This window comes from Rhea pennata, chromosome 8 (genome assembly GCF_028389875.1).
Source record: "Rhea pennata isolate bPtePen1 chromosome 8, bPtePen1.pri, whole genome shotgun sequence".
Classification (NCBI taxonomy): domain Eukaryota; kingdom Metazoa; phylum Chordata; class Aves; order Rheiformes; family Rheidae; genus Rhea; species Rhea pennata.
In genome coordinates this window covers 4,558,865-4,577,481 of record NC_084670.1, presented here as the reverse complement: position 1 = coordinate 4,577,481, position 18,617 = coordinate 4,558,865, and the positions used below count along the sequence as shown (strand labels likewise).

At 37.7% G+C, this 18,617-nt stretch overlaps 1 protein-coding gene across 6 annotated transcripts in view; it reads left to right on the top strand.

Annotated features, from left to right (window-relative positions):
* FGGY (FGGY carbohydrate kinase domain containing) overlaps positions 1 to 18,617 on the top strand; it is a 152,546-nt gene that overhangs the window by 108,746 nt on the left and 25,183 nt on the right. For 5 of the 6 annotated variants that reach the window (XM_062581583.1, XM_062581581.1, XM_062581580.1 and 2 more), the window contains 4 exons: positions 2,640 to 2,787; positions 4,371 to 4,445; positions 8,115 to 8,235; positions 11,583 to 11,677. In XM_062581583.1, coding sequence (XP_062437567.1) covers positions 2,640 to 2,787; positions 4,371 to 4,445; positions 8,115 to 8,235; positions 11,583 to 11,677 — 439 coding nt within the window. Of the gene's footprint in view, positions 1 to 2,639; positions 2,788 to 4,370; positions 4,446 to 8,114; positions 8,236 to 11,582; positions 11,678 to 18,617 lie in introns of those variants that run through there. The other variant, XM_062581584.1, reaches the window with a different exon arrangement.

The following is an 18,617-nucleotide window of genomic DNA, read 5'->3' as shown; positions in this document are numbered from 1 at the left end:
CAGAGACCAGCTCCTGCTGACCAGTTGTACTGAAGGCTGGCCAGTCTTGAGCAGCCCTCCCAGTGCTGTCACCATGTTCCCATTTCCCTTCTTCTACTGAAAGTAGAGAGGATTGAGTTATATGAGGATCGTCTGAATGACTGTAGATTTAGCCATTGATCTAACTAATTGCCATGCTCTGTGGGCAACAAACTGCCTCTTTTCATGCAGTTCAGCAAGTCACAGAATTGGCTGTGTAGAGAGCACAGTCAGTCTTCAGTCCCAATATTGTGTAGGTCTGACATCTAGCCATCGCTGATGAGGCAAAATCCAAGATATGTAGACCACAGTACAAAATAAAAGAAGAAAATAACATGATCATTTATACTCTAAAGTTTAAATACTTACAGTTGCTAGAATTAAGGTTTCCTATCTTCTGGAGGAAGGAAAGTGTCTAACTGCTTGACATCACGGATTATATGTCCTCTGGCACTTTGTGAAAAGCTGTGTGTTAGGACAAAATTTCTTTCCCTTCACCTCTGAAAGCCATTTCCCCATCTAAAGAGATGGCTTCTGGAAAACAACAGTGAAGTAACACGTGCATATCTTTCAGCTCTTCTGGGACCTTTCAGACAGTAGATAACAATAGTATTTGTCAGTTTTCTGCAGATGTAGATTTTTAGGGCATTTCGTTTTTTTTTTAAGATTTAGAATTTAGAAATCTGTTTTTTTTTTTTTTTTCCTAAAGGATACCTACTGGCGTCTTATAAGATTCCTGAACAAATTAAATGCCAAAATCGTGTTGTTTTCTAAAACTGTGTCCCTAATACAAACATAACCCTGGGCAAAATTGTGTTGATTTATTACTCTCCACTTCATGCATAATTCCTTTTTAATGTTCAGTTCTGCAAGCCAGATCCAGCTCTACTGATACCTTTACACAGAACTGAATAGAAAGGGCTCCAGAGAGCCTGTGGTTTAATACTACATATAGCACAGGCTTGGTAGAGACTGGAACTGGCAAGTGTTTGAAGGATTTTGCAATAACCCACATTTATATATAGAAAAAAAGAAGGAAAATGTGGAGAAGTGTAATTCTAAGGTTATTTGGGTCTTGGGATTTGGCTGAATTTCAGCTTATGTTGCACAGTCCAGGTAGTCTGCAGAGCCGCCTGAACAGTTAAAACCTGTGAGTGTAATTAAGCAGCATGGAGACCAGATAGAAGCTGGGATGTCTGGTAGCCCTCTGGTTGAGTGAAGTTTTCCTTCCTTTTACTTCCCAACCATCAATCCAAGATTTAGACTGGAAATCAATGACTTTGTCATTAGCAAGTATTGCTTATAATATGGTCTTTAGGGATGTAGAAATAGGGCCACTATTAGAATAAGGGGGAAAAATGGTTGTGGCTTCCAAATTATGATAATTCAGGTCCAAGAGGACGTATAAAGCACATTTAAAAGTATGTGAATAATGATGTGAATTAGTTATTTAATGTCTTCCAAGTGTACTTCATTTTGAATGATATCCTCTGATAGCGTACACATGGTAAGGTATAATTGAAAAAACATGCAGCTGAATGGTTGAATGCAAAGTATAAATATACAGCTGCTAGGAGGTCAGAAGTCAAACTAGTAAAGCATATGCCAAATTCCCTTAGGGATCTCATTAGTACATGATTGAATATACATGTAGAGGCTAAATGAATATCACTGTTCAGGTCTATAGTGGACGAGACAATGCCTAATCAATTGTAATTAGGGTTAGATGCGATTGTTGACCCACATGTCTAGAATTAAGTGCCCCGCTCTGAGATTTCCTAGGAATTGAAAAATATATATGAATCTGTTTATGACAGTATGAATGTTTGAAAAAATATTCTGACCGTAATTGCAACATTTTTAAACTGGAATGTCACTAAAGTCGTGGCAAGCCAAAGCGCTGGAGAGTTCACCGTTAGTCCTACGATTGCTGTTGGCCAAGAGAGAAGGCTGTGGGATATCGTGGGGGTGGGTGTAGTGTCTGAACTTAGATACAATCATATTTAGGCCCATATTCTGCTCCTCCCTAAAACAGCAGCCACTTGCTTTCTCTCCTCCACCCTTATTGCAGCATTTTAATCATAACACACACTGAAATAGTTACAGTTTAAGAAAGGAAAGCTGTAAGTCTAGCATTATCTGTTAATGGGAGAAATCATTAAACATTGTAATGAAATTTTATTTTCATTTCTCTCTGGAAGCTTCCTTATACCTCTCTCTGGGCTTTCCTTTCTATAGCTTTTGCTTTCACAGTATCAGCACCTGCTTTCTGCTATAGAGAAACATCATCAAACCCCAAAATGTCAAGCAGCTTTGGCTCCGCCAGGGACCTGTGGGAGGCAATGTACAAGCTCGAGAGCATCAGCTTTCCCACTCTCCACTCATCCTGCTGAACCGAGGAGTTTGGGTGGTTTGCTGAATGCAAGTGCAGATAGACGTCCTCGCTAGCCATCCTCTGCAGTGCCATGTGCTGGGCGAGCAGTGCCTTTGCCTTTCTCCTTGTTTGTTTTATGATTGGGATGCTTTGATGGTTCTTTTGCATTTGGTAGTGGAGGTGCAAATGTTTTATGTTTGATGAATAACCTCCCCCACTTCTTTTCCCCAACTTGTTTTTCTTCTAGTTCTCAAAGCATATATACATACTTGAACAGTCACCTGGATCTGATTAAGAAATCTTTGCCTGTGGGTTTCCTCACTGTTGATTTACATGTTTGGCCAGATTTCCATGGTAACAGATCTCCCTTAACAGATCTGACACTAAAGGGCATGGTAAGAAACAGCCTGTCTTTGCAAAAAGGTCAATATGGGGTAAAAAAAAAATTTTGGAATGAACTTTTTTTGTAATTTTAAACATACTCCTCCTTAGCTATTTAAACTATTCCATAGGGTTTTGTTTTCTTTCTGTATTTTGAAATATGCTAATGTTTCAGAAGAAAACTATAGACCGGGATACTTCAGATATTGCTAGAGCCACATCTGTTTTCTAAAAGTGTGAGGAGATATGTGTATCTCTCAGTACCTTTCGTAGGAATTACATTTCAGAACACTGAGTGGTAATGCTTGTTATTGTGGCAAGCTCACCTGTCTGCCTAATTTTACATTTCTGTTGCAATGAGTTTCAGCACAAAATTGGTTATGCCTATCTGGAAAAAGACTGAAATATTCTGAGGAGAGATTGTTTAATTCAAACAGATAACTGTTGAGTAAATTTACAGAATTTGAGTTTCTTGGTGGTTAATTTAAACAGAAACTGAAATGCTTCTGTGCTTCTTACTAAGAATGAGCATACATTCTCTCATGATTAGAAATAAGCAACCATGGTGCTTCACACATCTTTGTTCAGAGCTGAGCCCAATATTATATGTATAGTCTGGCTTGTGGTATTAAAAATGGCACTTATGGAACTCAAGGAACAATATTGAAATATTGCATTCTGTAAAGAAGCTTTTAGAGCATTACAGCCTAGAACCAAAAAAAGCAGCTTTTGGAAGCTCAATGAGGAATCTCTGCTAGTGAGATTTTCAGCTCATGTTTAAACATTTGGAGGTCTCTCTTTACTGAACATCATGGTGGCAGATCAGCTAGACCACAGGCCAGGATATTACTGTGCAGGACCATGACAGAAGAGTACCGTAATGGTATAATTTGGTGGTATCAATATATCTATCTGGTGATAGATAGAGGTGCAAAAATGCACTTCGAATTGGCATATTGTCCTTGGAGTGAGTATCTCCTTGATGAACAGATAAGAACATAGTAATATTTGAGTGTGAACTGCATTATTTTCATAGAAAAATTTTATGAAAGAAATACTTGCTGCAGTAGAATCAGAATTTCCTTCAGTATGATGACATTATGCAAATATTGGTAATAGCAATGCATCTTTTCTGCCAGAGTTACGGCTACATTCAGGTCTTGCCTGTGTTGATATTAATCCAGCATAATTTATATCAGAGCAAAGGAGGTTAAGATATAGTCCTTAATTATGAATTGTCTTTTGGTATTAGGATGCTTGGAAGGGGGAAGGAGAAGGACTTTTAAAATGTTATTTCTGTGCAATACTATGTTCATATTATTACATCAAGTACATTCACAAGCATAACATAACATAACATAACATAACATAACATAAGTCATAACATAAGACTGTCAGTCTAACTCTAATGCCATACAATATGCTATTTGTTCTTTATTTCTGTGCAAGTGCAAGAGCAATTTCTGTGGTTCTTCCCCAGATAAAGGATAACATGTTTAGCATAATGATATGTGTACATCTCACAAAAATAGGGCTTGGAATTAGCACTTAAACTTGTTACAACGATTTGTTCATTTTCTTTTTGATCTTCACACAGGTTGTTGGACTAACATTGTCTCGAGGTCTGGATGAACTTGCTGTTATCTACTTGGCCACGATTCAAGCCATTGCTGTAAGCCATTTTAAGTGCATAAAAGAGTAAATGAGTTATCTCATGTTCTGTGGCGGACCGATCATTCCCTTTTACTAAATAAATTTCTAATAATAGATGAATTCACTTTTATAGGCTTCTTAAAGGAACAGGATATTGTTTACCCACATTACCTACAGTAAAATAATGGACAAGGGGAAGCCAGAGTGAAGAGAAAATGTTCCCGTGAAAAGTTTTCTCTGTATGACAATTCTATAAACGGAGCCTTTGCCTCTAATACAGATATGGGACAATGTTAACATTGTGGGCTAGGTAGAGGTTAAGCTGAGAGAGTGGGGGTAAAAAAAAAAAAAAAAAACTTGGCAATTGTATGAAGAAACTTGGTCTCCCCTACGATGCCTCAGCTTCAGATTGTTCCTAAAACCATGGATTTCCCCTTGTTGCCTGTTAGATGAGTCAGGACTCTATACCACAGCAAGTCAGCGTAGGTCTGTGATTCAGCTCATAACACTACAAATTGAGCAGAGCCAGATCTCATTCCTCCCTTGGTCTTCCTGTTGCAAGGCAAGCTGTTGCCATGTGTATAGCCTTCCCAACCTGGGGCTATTTAAAAGAGAGACCATCTTTATGAAAGTGTCATAGATGTTTGCTAATGTGCGTAGGTTGGTAATTTTATGGGAACACATTTGTTCCTGCCCTACTTTTCTCAGATGAGAGGCTTTCTGGAACCCAGGATTTCCAGTTCACAGGAAGTTCTAATTTTAAATGAAATCCAAGCTCAGAGAAGCTGTTTGAAACCCTGGTGTACAGTATTTTCAGTGGTGCACCCTGTCCCCAAGCATCTGATGACTGAAGTTGACACTCCTTTGACATCTTTCTGTGATAGTTTAAATAAAAAATGCTTGTTAAACTTGAGATGTTTTCAAAAAAAAAAAAAAAAAAAAAAAAAAAGATGAATTGGGGACTTTTCCTGACAAAACTGTGTTCAGCTGGAAAACTTCCAAAGTGCTCTACTGGTTAAACAACAACTAAAGTCTTTGCTAGGCTGGGTCAGCCATCTGGGATAGAGGGTGGGCGGCTGCTGTAAATTTACTGAGAGTTATATGCCTGATGTATTAACCCTCCATCTTCAGCAAATAGTGATAATTTAACCCAAGTCTGAAATTCACCGTTGTCATTTTTGATCCTTTTTAAGATGAATGTAGCTTGGTTATACCTAATGCTTTAATATAATCCCACGATTTAAATAAGAATGATTAGGAGAGTTTAAACCATGCCAGCTACTGATACTGTCCCATGAAAGAAGCTGAAAACAAAACTTCCTAGTATCAAACAGGTGCTCCATTATTACAGTGTACTAATGAAGTGGAAGCATTCTCTGCTGGACGTCCTGGGAAAGTCACCTATTATTTGACTTTATGGTACATCTCAAATTTTATTGTGAACTGCAAATACTGTGTTTTACACTAAATTCAGCATTGGTTTGTCTTTTTGATAGTTGGTTGTTTTGATCATGAGATAAAAGATAAAAGATCATACCTTAGCATTCTTTTTTCTTGTAAGTTAACAGGAATTCATCACTCTTAAAACATCATTCAAACAGTAATTAAAAAGTAGATAGAAATAGACTTGTTTTTGACTCGATATATTTACTAAATGCTAGTGTGATACCCAGAATGTTTAATTTTCCTCCCTTATCCTGATGCTCCAATTTAGCTTCACTTTTGTTGAAGGAAATACTTCTTGTTCAGGACGGCCCCAATCCTGTACCATTAGTTCTCTTCAATGGATGCTATGTAGACTTTAAACCTAACTGAAAACCTTGTAAAAAGTGTAGGCCTGCCCACAGAATGTTAATCTCCAGCTTTCTTTTCAGCAGGAGACTCTTTTTTTTCTTTTTATATAAAATTTGCATTTGAAGACCCTCAATTTGCATTTTCTCCAATCCAGGATTAAATTAGTTTCCCCCCACACCCACAGTGAAATAAGTCTAGCTTTAATTTAAATTTCTGTGTGAATACAATTTTCCAGGCAGGTAAACACAAAATAGTTTTCACAGCATGTTCTTTCTCAGGGTCTTAGGAGCGTGTATGTTGTGCAAGAAGTTGTTAATAAATTTGAATTTCAGATACAATGAAAGAGAATATTCTTTTAGCTATTCACTGCAAAATGTGATGCAGCAGTTAGACTGATGAGAACATGATCAGAGATATAATTGTGGCTGTCAGGCCAGTTCTGAGGAGACAGACTCTTTTTAGAGTAGTTTATTTTTCCATAATTAAAATTGTGCCTGTGTCATTTGGAATTTAGCCCTCTGTGTCAATAGGGAAGTGATGGATTTAGTCAGCTGGTGTTGCGGCTGCTAGAGTTCCTCATAACCACTTGCCTTAAAAAACAAAATACATTTGAAGACCTATCCAGAGTTGTGCCAGTTATTCATAATAAACATCTCAATTCTGAGGAAACGCTGGTAGTGTCAATTTTCAGTAGCTTTATTTGAAGAGGGGTTTATTGCAGGCTGGAGACCTCTTAATGAACTTGGAGTGTAAGATAAAGAAAACTTAAATGATGGCTTGTAAAAACTTCGACCAGGTGGTGTTTTGGGGGGCATTTACATACAAAACAGTCAGCTTGGGCAAAATTTTGGCTTACATTTGGCAGGTAGTCAAGTCTGAAGTTCCAAGTTAAGGCCAGGGAGCATAGGGAGCTGAGAATTTGGGGGACAAATGCGAAGGAACTGACAATTTTCTTGCAAGAGGAAGGAGGGAAAGGGTTGACTTAAGTGAACAGTTGGAGGCAAGCAAAGCAAGCAAAGAGAAAAGATTTCTTAGAAATGCCAGAGTATTTGCTTTCGTCATTTACAGAATGGAACATGGAACTTTTCTAGTTTGACTATATCAAACTATAGACTTTAAAAAAGAGGTTTTAAATATGCCTGTGTTTTAGATATGTTTCAATTGATCGAGGCATGAAGTGGCACATTTTATTTTGAACGATACAGGACAAAAGCAGTGAGTTAAGCCTGTCGAAAATTCCTCGAGTTTTCTTTTTTTTACTGAAAAGAAAGTATACAGCTTTCACATGATTCTTTTTTGTTGCTCTGTTTTGCTATTTGGCTCCAGAATTGGAATCTCCATCCTGAGATGATTTTCGGGTGCTGTAATATGAAGTGACTAGTAGTTTTGGATGGGGATGTCTTTGCCATGTAGAACTTGGTTCTGGAAATGTTTTCTATACTCTGCAGCTTTTGGTCACCAAAGGCTGCTTATCACTGCCTCCAGTTTCTGCTGATTTCCCATATCTGCTGCCTGTGGCTGGGCAGGTAGCGCAGGTCCCTGGGAGCTCTGTTTCTCTGCATTCCTGCATGCTGGTAGCTACCTGCTCCCTCCTGCAGCCAGCCCCCAGCTGTTCCTTGCAGTCTGCTGCACTTCTGTACCTCCCAGTTCTTTGTGCCATCTGTCTGATCTTTCTTGTTCTGAATTACAACGCCTGTTACTGGCTGCAAGCTAAGCAGAGGTCCTACCCTTGCAGGCCCATTCCCAGCCATCAGGTTACTGTTAGGGGCAGTTAGTATCTATGCATTTCTATCGTTCTTTTAAGCACATTTGTTCCTTAAGTTTTTTGCCTGTGTCTGCTCTCCTGTGCTCATCTGTTGTTTCTCCCTCCCCTCTCCCCTCGCCCTTTCTGAAGTTAGGAACAAGACATATTTTGGAAACTATGCAGGCTGCAGGGCATCATATCAACACACTGTTTCTGTGTGGTGGTCTGAGCAAGAACCCCCTCTTCGTGCAGATGCATGCTGACATTACTGGTAAGTTAGAGGAAGTGGGGGGGAAAGGAGTGTAAACTACATTATTATTTTAGGTGGCTAAATACTTTGTCTTTGGAAAAATAAATACTTTCTTTATATAGAACTATATTTTGCTGCTTGGCCAAAAGTTGTATAATGAAATGTTACTTTCTGAAAGACTGGATTTCCTGAAATTTAAAGACATTTGAATAACAGAGATGTGGAGCAAACAAAGCTGCATAATTTGTATTGTTAGAAAACCAACTTCCTAGAGAAACACTGAACATGACTTCCAGTCTGTAGATCTTACCCTTAAAGGTTTTTCCAGGAAGGTGCAATGGAATTAATGTAAAACTTTTGTATGGAATTCAAAAAACTATGATACATACATACACACTTTTCACTATCAGGTTTAAAAAAAATGATTTTAAACTTTCTATAGAAATGATTCCATTACTCCAATTACAAGAAGATAAAATAGACACGAGTAATGCACAGTACATTGAGCATATTTCACATAAGATACGTGATATTTCTTCTGAAACCACCATTAGCTTTGTCCTGTTTGAATTCCATGGGACTTCCTTCTCCTGACATTTCTTGCTCACAGTGGACATTTTATCAGTTATGTGGAACGTTTTTTCAGAATTATTTCAGTGTTCTTCTTATTAAAACGGTTTAGGGCACAATTGGTGAATCCTTGCTCCTGCATGGAGATGCATTTGATTTTTGTAGAATTCCTAACAGATGGAAGGACCTGTATGTATGGTACTGTACAGAAAGAGGTCTCAAGCTTGCACGATATTTTTAAACTCCCTTTAGCCTGCCTACACTGGATGTCTTAGCACACCTACAAATCCATTCAGTGTGCCTCAAATGTGGGAAAATAGAAAATTGAGTTTAAAGGACTTCAGCAAAACTTTGAATGATGTATATTTTGGGTATATTACAACTTAAGAGCAGTTGAACTGTCATGAATGAATTTTAAAGCTCAGATTTAGGGCAATTGGTATGAAGATCTGACTTGCCCTAACATCAGACCATACTTCATAACGTTGAATCAGGAAAGAAGAGGAAAATATGCTTTTTGCAATTACTTGAAGAAAAAACAGAAATGGAGACGTGGCCACTGACCCAAAATTCACTAAATACGTTGTTGTCAACAGTTAGTACTTTCTGTTTGTGAAAAGTGATGTTGGCAAGTGCACACCTTTCCTTATATAGCTCAGATGTTTTATGTGAATTTCGGCTGCATGTAGAGTTGTGATGTTGGCTCATGACATTTGAAATAGAAGATCTGTGAAGAGGTATTCTGATTAAAATGTAATCAAGAGTCCTTTGACTGTAGCTAATGGCCAAGTACAATTCAGTATGAAAAGGTCTTTTTGCGGTCTGTAGTTCTCCCCCATTTGTACAAGCTGTGACTGACAGGGGATGTCAGAGTTCATCTAACTGAAATGCTCTTGGTTATGTTGAGCTCATTAGAGCCTATCAGATAAAATAACTAACATTCCAGGATCAATCCCTCATTCTTATACGAAAAGAAAAAATCTGAATATATTATTGTTAGCTGCAAATGCCCACGACTCAGTCATGCAGACATCCGATAGATAATTTTGCAGGCCACTTAGAAAGTATCTTGATTGTGTTGTTTGCTTGGTAAGAATTCTGTATGCATGCAGATGATGCAGGAAATGTGCAGTAAATTCTAGAGCATGCTGAAAATCGTCTAGTGCTTCAAAGCCTGGCAAACACCCCAAGGAGCTATAAACTTTAGTATTAGGTTATCTACCAGTGTTTGAAGCCGACCCCATTCCTGAGCTGTGGGACCATCGTAAGAGGAGGAATGCTCAGGTGACTGATACTACACTAATGTTTTTAAGATGGATTCGTTTGGTCACAGTTCAGAGAAGTTTAAGACATGGTGTAACTACACCAGTTTTGCTTTGTTGTTAGTTGTCAGTCCAGCAATCAAACAACAGGGCCTCACTATATCCACTCTCTTTCCCTGACACTCCATCTGTGCTAACTAGGGGGAGAAGTGGTTAAAAGGCCACTGTGGCAGCTCTGTGCTGCTGGAAGCTGATTGCAAGCAGCTTTACACTGGTGGAACAGTACAAAGTTGGCATAATGTGGGATCCCCATAACCTGGGATGCTAGGTGAATCTACTTTTTATTAATAATTGTTTCTTGTATTAATAACTTTATTCCCTATTTTGAAAAGTATCGGTTCATCTTTTCCAAAGGAAAGGCTCTGTGGAAGTAGTTGGTGGCTCACTGGTCTCAGTGAGAGATCTTCTTCTGAATTTCAGCTCTTTCTAATTGTACAGTTGGCTCTGAGGAGCAACACTTCTTTTTTGAGTAATATAATTGAGACTATTCACAGAAGGAAGTCCGTCTCCCAGCGATGTGTTTGCTTCCTCAGTCATTGAATGAAATTATCTCAGTAATGGAAATGTGCACACATGCTAAATACTGTAGGACTATTAAATTCATTGGCTTAGTGAGAGTGAGCATCTAATGTGTAGTTAGAAAGGTAGTTAGATTGATGCTACTATTTTAGTATTATTTAGAGAGAATTAAGAAAGCAAGTGACTTTTATTTGTTTGTTCTATTTTTCCTGTTCTTTTTACAGTAAAATACAGATCTTAGAAAATTTTGTCTGAACTGAGGGAAAGTATGTTCATGATACTATCCATGGTAATGAAACTTAATTTGTGTAGAAAATAGTTAGTGTTTTAATTCTTTAAAATATATAGTAAGTTTGTTTGTTTTTCTGGGGTTTTAATCTCCGTCTCATGTGTCTTGTAAAATTTGGAAGACAAGAGTTCTCATATGATTTCATGCTTAGGAAAGCTTACTGCTCATATTTTTGTCTTCCAGCAAAAACAGACTGGCTTTGTTGATTATATATTTAAAAAAGCAAACTCGAAACAATCTCTTTTCTATGCATTACAAAAGAAACAAAAAGGTTACCACCCCATTTTCTTCTACGGATCACCTTTCAATAGGCGGCTGGGTTTGTAGGATGTGGGTAACAGGTTTATACCAGGCTGTTTGAGGTAAGTAGCTGTTGTCAAAGATCTGAGAGGTTAGTCTTTGTACATCTTATCTTCTCCATGAATATTTTGCTGAAATTATTTTATTTAAGTTCTGCATTTTTCTTGGAGCCTGGAACCACAGAGCAGAGATACTTGCATTAGTCTACAACAGAAGTGTAACTCTGAGTGATGTTGTGAACTTGATTTCCAAGTCAAATCCTTTCTCCTTGCTTTTTTCTTTGTATTTTTTGCTTTAATTATTTAGTGTGCCATTTGTGCTGCACTGCTTCATTCTTCCTAACAGAAGCATGCCTTTTTCTTCTACAGGTAAGCCTGTTGTCCTGTCCAAAGAAGTGGAGTCTGTTTTGGTGGGTGCTGCTATTCTTGGAGCTTGTGCTTCTGGGGATTTTTCATCTATACAGGTATGCAATATCTGGTTTTCTTTCTATTTTGTAGCCTTTACAGTTTTCAGTTTGGCACTGTGCACAGACTTTAATTTAAATGAAAAAGTTGGTATCTTCTGCACAGCCAGACAAGTGCCAGCATCACATACATCACTTCCTCTCCACCCCCTTTTTAACTCCATATGTTACATAGGTGTATAGAAGATTCATTTGTGAAAGTGTGGACATGCAAACGTAAGATGCTGTCTATGAAATTAGGCTGCATAAAGGCGAACAAGGGAGTTTGAGAAAGTCCTGGTAAGAAGGTCAGACTTTCATCTCAGTTGTAATATTTGTCCTACTTTGCTTCCTTTGTACTGAGGAATCTTAGACATAAGAAACAACATAATAGTCTTTACACAGTTAAAAAAAATGACACACTTAGCTCTTGTTTAGTCCACAGTGAAAGCAGAGTTAGTAATGAGGATAAACCTTAATGTTTGTTATTGTTATTTTAATCCATTAACAGTTCTGCAAGTAGCAGTAAGGCTTTTATCTTCAGTGGATCAGCCAGAGCATGGCTTAGTTGCACGTACGTAAACAACAATAATACACAGAGACCTGAAGAAGGGCTTATATGCCCCCAAATCTTACCTATTTTCCCACCTGTCAATTTGGCTAATAAAAGACATCTCTTCATGTTACACATAGAAACTAAACAGTGTATTCCAATCTGTTTGTACAAAGCAATTTTTCAAGATGATCTCTAGATGCGTTTTTCTTTTTAACATCAGGCACAGATTTTTGTAGATGAAATTTTGAACTAAAACTGAACTGAATGTACTTTGTGAATAATGGGTAAGTTTCTCAACCTGGTTAAATTGATGCAATACTATTGGAACCAATAAACAGATGAATATCAATTGAGCAACTGGCCCATGGTTGGAATTTTTCCAAATGTGAAAGGGAGTTTGAATACTCTATAAAGCAATATAGATTAGCAGGAAGAGTAGTTTTCTTTCATTAGAATTCTTCCCTTAAAATTATTCCCATTGCAACAAACATTGTACAGTGCAACGTATCTGTATTTAATAATTATAGTGCTTGTAACGAAAACTTGATCATTTTTGATTAATGTAATTGATTTCAGTAGCAGCTTTTGGTTACAGGACTTCATGCTTAATTCCTACTCCTCTGTTAATATTTTGCCTATCTTCTGCCTTCAAATACACAGATATTTTGTTCCAAGATTTTAAGATTTTTTGCACTATTGTGCAATAAGCAAGCACCTGAAAACTGTTTTTTATTAAGTCTGTCTTTATAAAACTTATAAAAATCTAATGCTGCAGAATTTTGTCTAATGTGTTTTTATATTATTTTGGTATATTCATTTACATTTAGTCTTTATCCTTGTCCTTCCATATCAAAATATTTCAGAAGCATATCCAAGAATGTCAGAACAAATATGTATTTTGTATATATGTACATACATATCAGTCAGCATAGCATGCTCCTTCAGAAATCTTTCTCAGTGAAACTAGATCTTTTGAGCCAGTTGTCAGAGATTTTTTAATTTAAAGAGTGTTTGCTCTTTTACTGTTGTGATGTATCAAGAGGTTCCTGCCTCCTGGCTTCTGGGAATGTTTTGTGGTTTTTCATTAGTACAGTGCAGGCTCTATGGATCTTCCTGGGCAAAACTTGCTTATCCATGACTGTTGAGAACAGAATTGAGGACTCCTTATGCTCCCTTCACATCTTTGCTTGAACCAGAGAAGTTAATATAAGTATACAAAGAAAAAGAATAAATGTAAATTTGAATTCAGTGCCTCAGCACTGCATATGGAATCTGATTTCCCAAATGCAGCCTCTACCTTTTTCAGTTCTTCAGCAGCTACCTGTAGAAGGTCTGACCCAGGATTTATGCAGGAATGTTTCCCTTCATTTCACAGAGATCAAGCCCATATACTTCCTTGGAATATCTCTGCAAAAGAAAAGGGAAAACTAATATGAAGACTATTGTATTATAAATATCCTCTTGAAAATATGCTCTAGTACCATGTACCATTTCATGATACTGCCTGTGGTGATCACTGGGAGCTGGGTGAGGCCTGAATTCTGTCCTGGATCCTAGAGCATTTCTGTAGTGGGAAGGAACCACTCACTAGAGGTTTTGACTTAATACGGGTTTGCAAGATTGTTGTTCAAGAGGTGCCGTCTGTGGCAATATCACGTGTATCAGGCAACAAGCTATTAGATTCTGTAAAAGTATTTTTAAAAGAAGTCAGCTATATGAGATCAAGATAAAAGAAACTGTATAGGTGTCTTCTGGAAGGGAAGGAAATGCATATCTTGCGTTGCAGCTCAGTAGAGCTTTCTTACATTTATTTTTCTAGCAAATCTTCCAAAACAGATACTTCTTAGAGGTGCTGCTGTAAATATTCGGTATCATTGCAGTCTTTACAAATAACAAAAGTAACTGTCTGTCCTCCAGTAGATGGTTTGTGCTTATTTATTGTGCCTTTCAAATATCTTTGCTCAGTTTAACAGCAAAGGCTGTGGGTTTTTTTTGTTTGTCTGTTTGTTTTCAACCAACAACCTCTTGGCTCTGTTTATTTGAAGAGGGATCTTTACTGTATTTATCCCAGTGATTTTGGTCACACTTCTCAGAATGATTTTGGGGTATTTCCACTTGTCAGTATCAAATCAAAATGCTTAAAGCTATCTGTTTTTCATGGGTTGGCAGTTCTCCATTTTCTAGAACTCAGGCCTCTTTAGGTTAGCTCAAAAATAGCACCCCAAACCAAAATCCCTTAATATCACTTTGGATGATCTTAATCCAGCCCTAACATGCCCTACTAACAGAAGTACTGGCTATTAAGAAGACATGTAAAACCAGTAGTGATAAGCAATAGTAGTGGTGCTGCGAAGCTTCTGCTTGGGAATCCCATACAGAAATGTGTGCATGGGTGCAGTGAGGCTGATGCTTCTGGGAACTGGTGAGCCACCAAGCAGGGCTGTTCATGTATCTATGCAGTGCATCAGATGGTTTAGGGATATAATGTACATGAAGTGTTACAGGTGACTTGCCCCTGCTGCTGATGTTCACATTTTTTTTTGGCATAGGGCAACCAAATCAGAGCCACTGCTCCAGCAGTCTATTTTTCGTCAGAAAATCTGGACACTCAGAGAAGGTTCTCAAAATCCATCAGGGCTTCACTTCGCAGTAAGACAAAAAGAAAGATGAGTCATGTACGGAAAACCCAAAGATATGTTAACCTAACACAGTAATTAGAGTTAGACTTTATTTTGATTAACGATTGGGAAATGTGTTGGAAGTGGCTGAGGTTTCCTTAGGGGTAATGTGTCTGAATGTGCTGTTACTCCCATACTCTTGTACTATGCCGATCCTTAATCCTGGGGCATCCCAACACTGGGATCTGGAACTGGGGTACAGTGTGTTTCAGAGGTAAACACACTGGAGGATCATTGCTGCTCAAGACAGGAAGCTGACTTACCTACATCCCACTGTAGGATGAACCTGATGGAAGTACATGTGAAACAATAGGGTTCTGACTCTTCGCTTTCTTGGGCAATTGGTCATAATGACTTGGAGCAGTAAAGAGCGCTTCCTGTATCCTTTCATATCTCTAAATAAGTTTCTTTGTGAGAAGAAACGGAGCACCAGCCTTCTTGTCTCCTTTCCCTTTTTATGTATGTTATATGTATTTATGCATATGCTGTACCTGTATGGCAGTGGCTGTTCACAGGATGCAGTATTTTCATCTAATTCTTAATTCTGATATCTTTTTATTCTTATTTTGATTGATTTGCCAAGTAAAGAAAACTTTCATGATGTTTACTGACCACCTTTGTATTAGTAACAAAATTTTCAGTATGCTGAACTTTGCAAATAAATGTTGGAAATGAAGGTTACTGCGATATTTGAGACCATGCAGGTTAATTTGCTAGATTCTGATGTGTTATTAAAAGTTCAAGCCCCTTGAAACTGCAATTTCATCTTTAGGTAATTCTACCAAGGAAAGATTTACAACCTCCATCTCTCTTGCCTGGTCACCATATGTTGTTCCTTCAAAGAATGTTGACTTCCCTAATTTCCTCTTCATTTACCCTCTCTGCATTTTTCTTTTCTGTGGTAAAAGGGAATTAAAACAATTGTTCTATCCAAAAAAGCATATGCAGTATGATGAGAGTTATTTCCCATTTCATCTTTTGGTTATTTAATCTTTAGAATCTCTTACGAGGGGAGAAAAATCTTCTGAATTTCTTCTTGCAATTTGGTTTATCTTTCATTTGATCCCTTTACACCTTTTCATTTTAATGGTTTTGTTATGTCCTACTTGTTTTATCTATGAACTGTAACAGCGCCTAACCTGGGCCAGCACTGACACAGAAGACAGTGCAATGTAAAATTGCTTGACATGAGAATTTTGAAATATAAACCATGTTTTGGGGTTTTGCATATTTGGAATATATACTGCATTCAATGAAATAACTGTAACGTTGCTGATTTAAATGGGTCAATTTATTAGTTCTAGCCAGTCCTTTCTTGCTGAGCAGCAGGATCCTGGTTTTCTATGTGATTGTTTCTATAGTAAAAATATAGTTTCCGGTTTAGCAAGCCAGCAATTCCTTCTCAGTAAAAATGTTCAATAAATAAATGTCAAAGTTTCCAGTATATCCTCATTACTCTGCTTCACTTGTATGTAATTGAAAATGGGAAGAAGGTGCTGTTTGATTTGGCAATCATCCAATTTTTTTTTTTTTTTTTTTTTTTTTGATAACCTATTCTTTGGGATAAAGTTGCTAGGGAACAGGATTATTTCTTTATAAAATCCTGCAGCCCGTTGACTGTTCTTTAATTGCATATTAAAACAATTAATAAAATTAATATGATTAATTAATAAGATTACTTGTATGAAACCAGATTACTAGATTTATCTTGGAACTGGTTGTCTTAAAGCGGGACACTCTTACTGGCCAGTATGGAAGAAAAGAATCCTCATATGGTTTGGTAGAATATATTTTACTAGTAAAATCACTGCAGTGATTTTGGATATAAAACATTGACAACAAGTTGGACTGGTTCTCTTTCCTCCTTGGAGTCCTTCATAGGAACTCATCTTGTGCTGACACAGTTCTCAACCTCATGAACGTTTGGATAGTCCTTAGCAAAACAGTGAGTGTTGCAAGCAAAGAAGTAATGAGTACCAAAAAGTAGGTAGCCGTGGCGATGGTAGTGTTCTGTTATGTGGAGCAGTTTAGCTGTACAACAGTGTGTGTATCTAGCAGCATGTACAGGTGTGTATCAGCAGCCCAATCTGTGATGTGCATCTTTGTGAGTATTTAGTTGTGCGTGTAGTATAGTGTGTGGGTGCGTGATGGTCTGTGCCTCCTATTTCTTCATCCTTGTTCCCAATCAGGTTACATATATACTCCTTGCTTATGTCCACTTCATCTTACTGACTGGGACCAGATTCCCTTCTGAAATAGGTACCAATATTCTAGCAATATATTGCTCCCCTTTAGAAAGACCATCCTACGTAGGAGGAATGCTGCCTTCCAGAAGAGCAGCACTACAGCCCAGAGAGAAGCTGGCAGCTCTTCCAGCCTGAGGTACCCTCTTGGTGAGAACTGCTGATCAAAGTGCTCATTACAATATATCAGTCACTAATCGGACAAGTTCAGCTGAGATACCCATGCATGGGAGCACTTTGGGGTCAAAAATGATCTCTTTTACCGGGGAGATGGAGAGGAAAATCCCTTTCCTTCCCATGACTTCTTAGACCTTTGCCGCATTTGATCCAGCACAAATGTTATAGCTTTGGATTGGACATCACTGTGTTGTTGTGGTGTGAATGTGATCTCAGCTGTTCAGTTAGAGGCAAATGTGGGCTGTCAAACACCAGAGAGATCTTTTATTTTTCTCTGCTTCTTTCGTGTGAGTTTTTCTAGAAAACAAAGACTACAAGATTTTTCAGGTATAAAATTGGCTTTTAAGGGAAGAACAATCTTTTCTGTGTTAGCTTTGGTTGTTACACAATTTACTGATACTGGAAAAAGATGAGGAAAAGCCTTTTTCTTTATTGTATTTATAAATGGGATTGGAGGTTAAAAAAAAATCTAGATTCTATAGAAAGAGTTGTTGGGTAATTACCTAACATATATTAGCTGAACTAGTTAAGCAGTAGTTGTTGAGAAAGTGAACTACCCCTTATGTGTGATTTACATCCTCTGAAACAGCCCCAGAACTGTATGGACAAAGGTCCTCTTGAGTTGCCTTTCAGATAAAAGGCAGTTAAGAATCCTTAACAGTGAAGGAGATATGTTGCATACAGGGGTTTGAAGTTATGATGATGCAGTTGAAATGACTCACTTAGAAGTCTGCACTAAAGGAACTTGAAAAAAAATTTGTTTGTGCACTGGTTGGGTACGCTTAATTTAGTGGACATCCCCTCTCAATTTTCCAAGGAAGTTGTTGGGTGGTATGGCATAGATGGTAAAAAAACAACAACAACAGAAACCACAGAAAACCCCACGCAGTTAACAGGATTTATGCAGCTCAGCCTGGAATCAGTGTATTCACCTCCTAACAATGAAGATGTAATAGAAGATCATGAATATAAAAAAGTTTGTTCTTTTTTAGAACGTCACAACTAATCCAAAATCTAGGTAACAGACCAACTGCCCATTCTGAATGGACAACTTTTTGTAAGAACACCCATAAATAGTATTGGTACCTGATACATTTCTCTGCTGGCAGAACTGAAGGTGATTACACTGATTTCTGGACCAGGATCTCTATGGTATAAATCTGATCCTCTATTCCTTTTCCAAAAATTACCTGTCAGCTCATGGATTGACATTAACACAAATGTTTTTGCTGATTTCCATATTTTCAAAAGAAAGAACCAAGTGAAAGATCAGGGAGGGGATAGTTTTTCCCTTAGAAATGCTAATA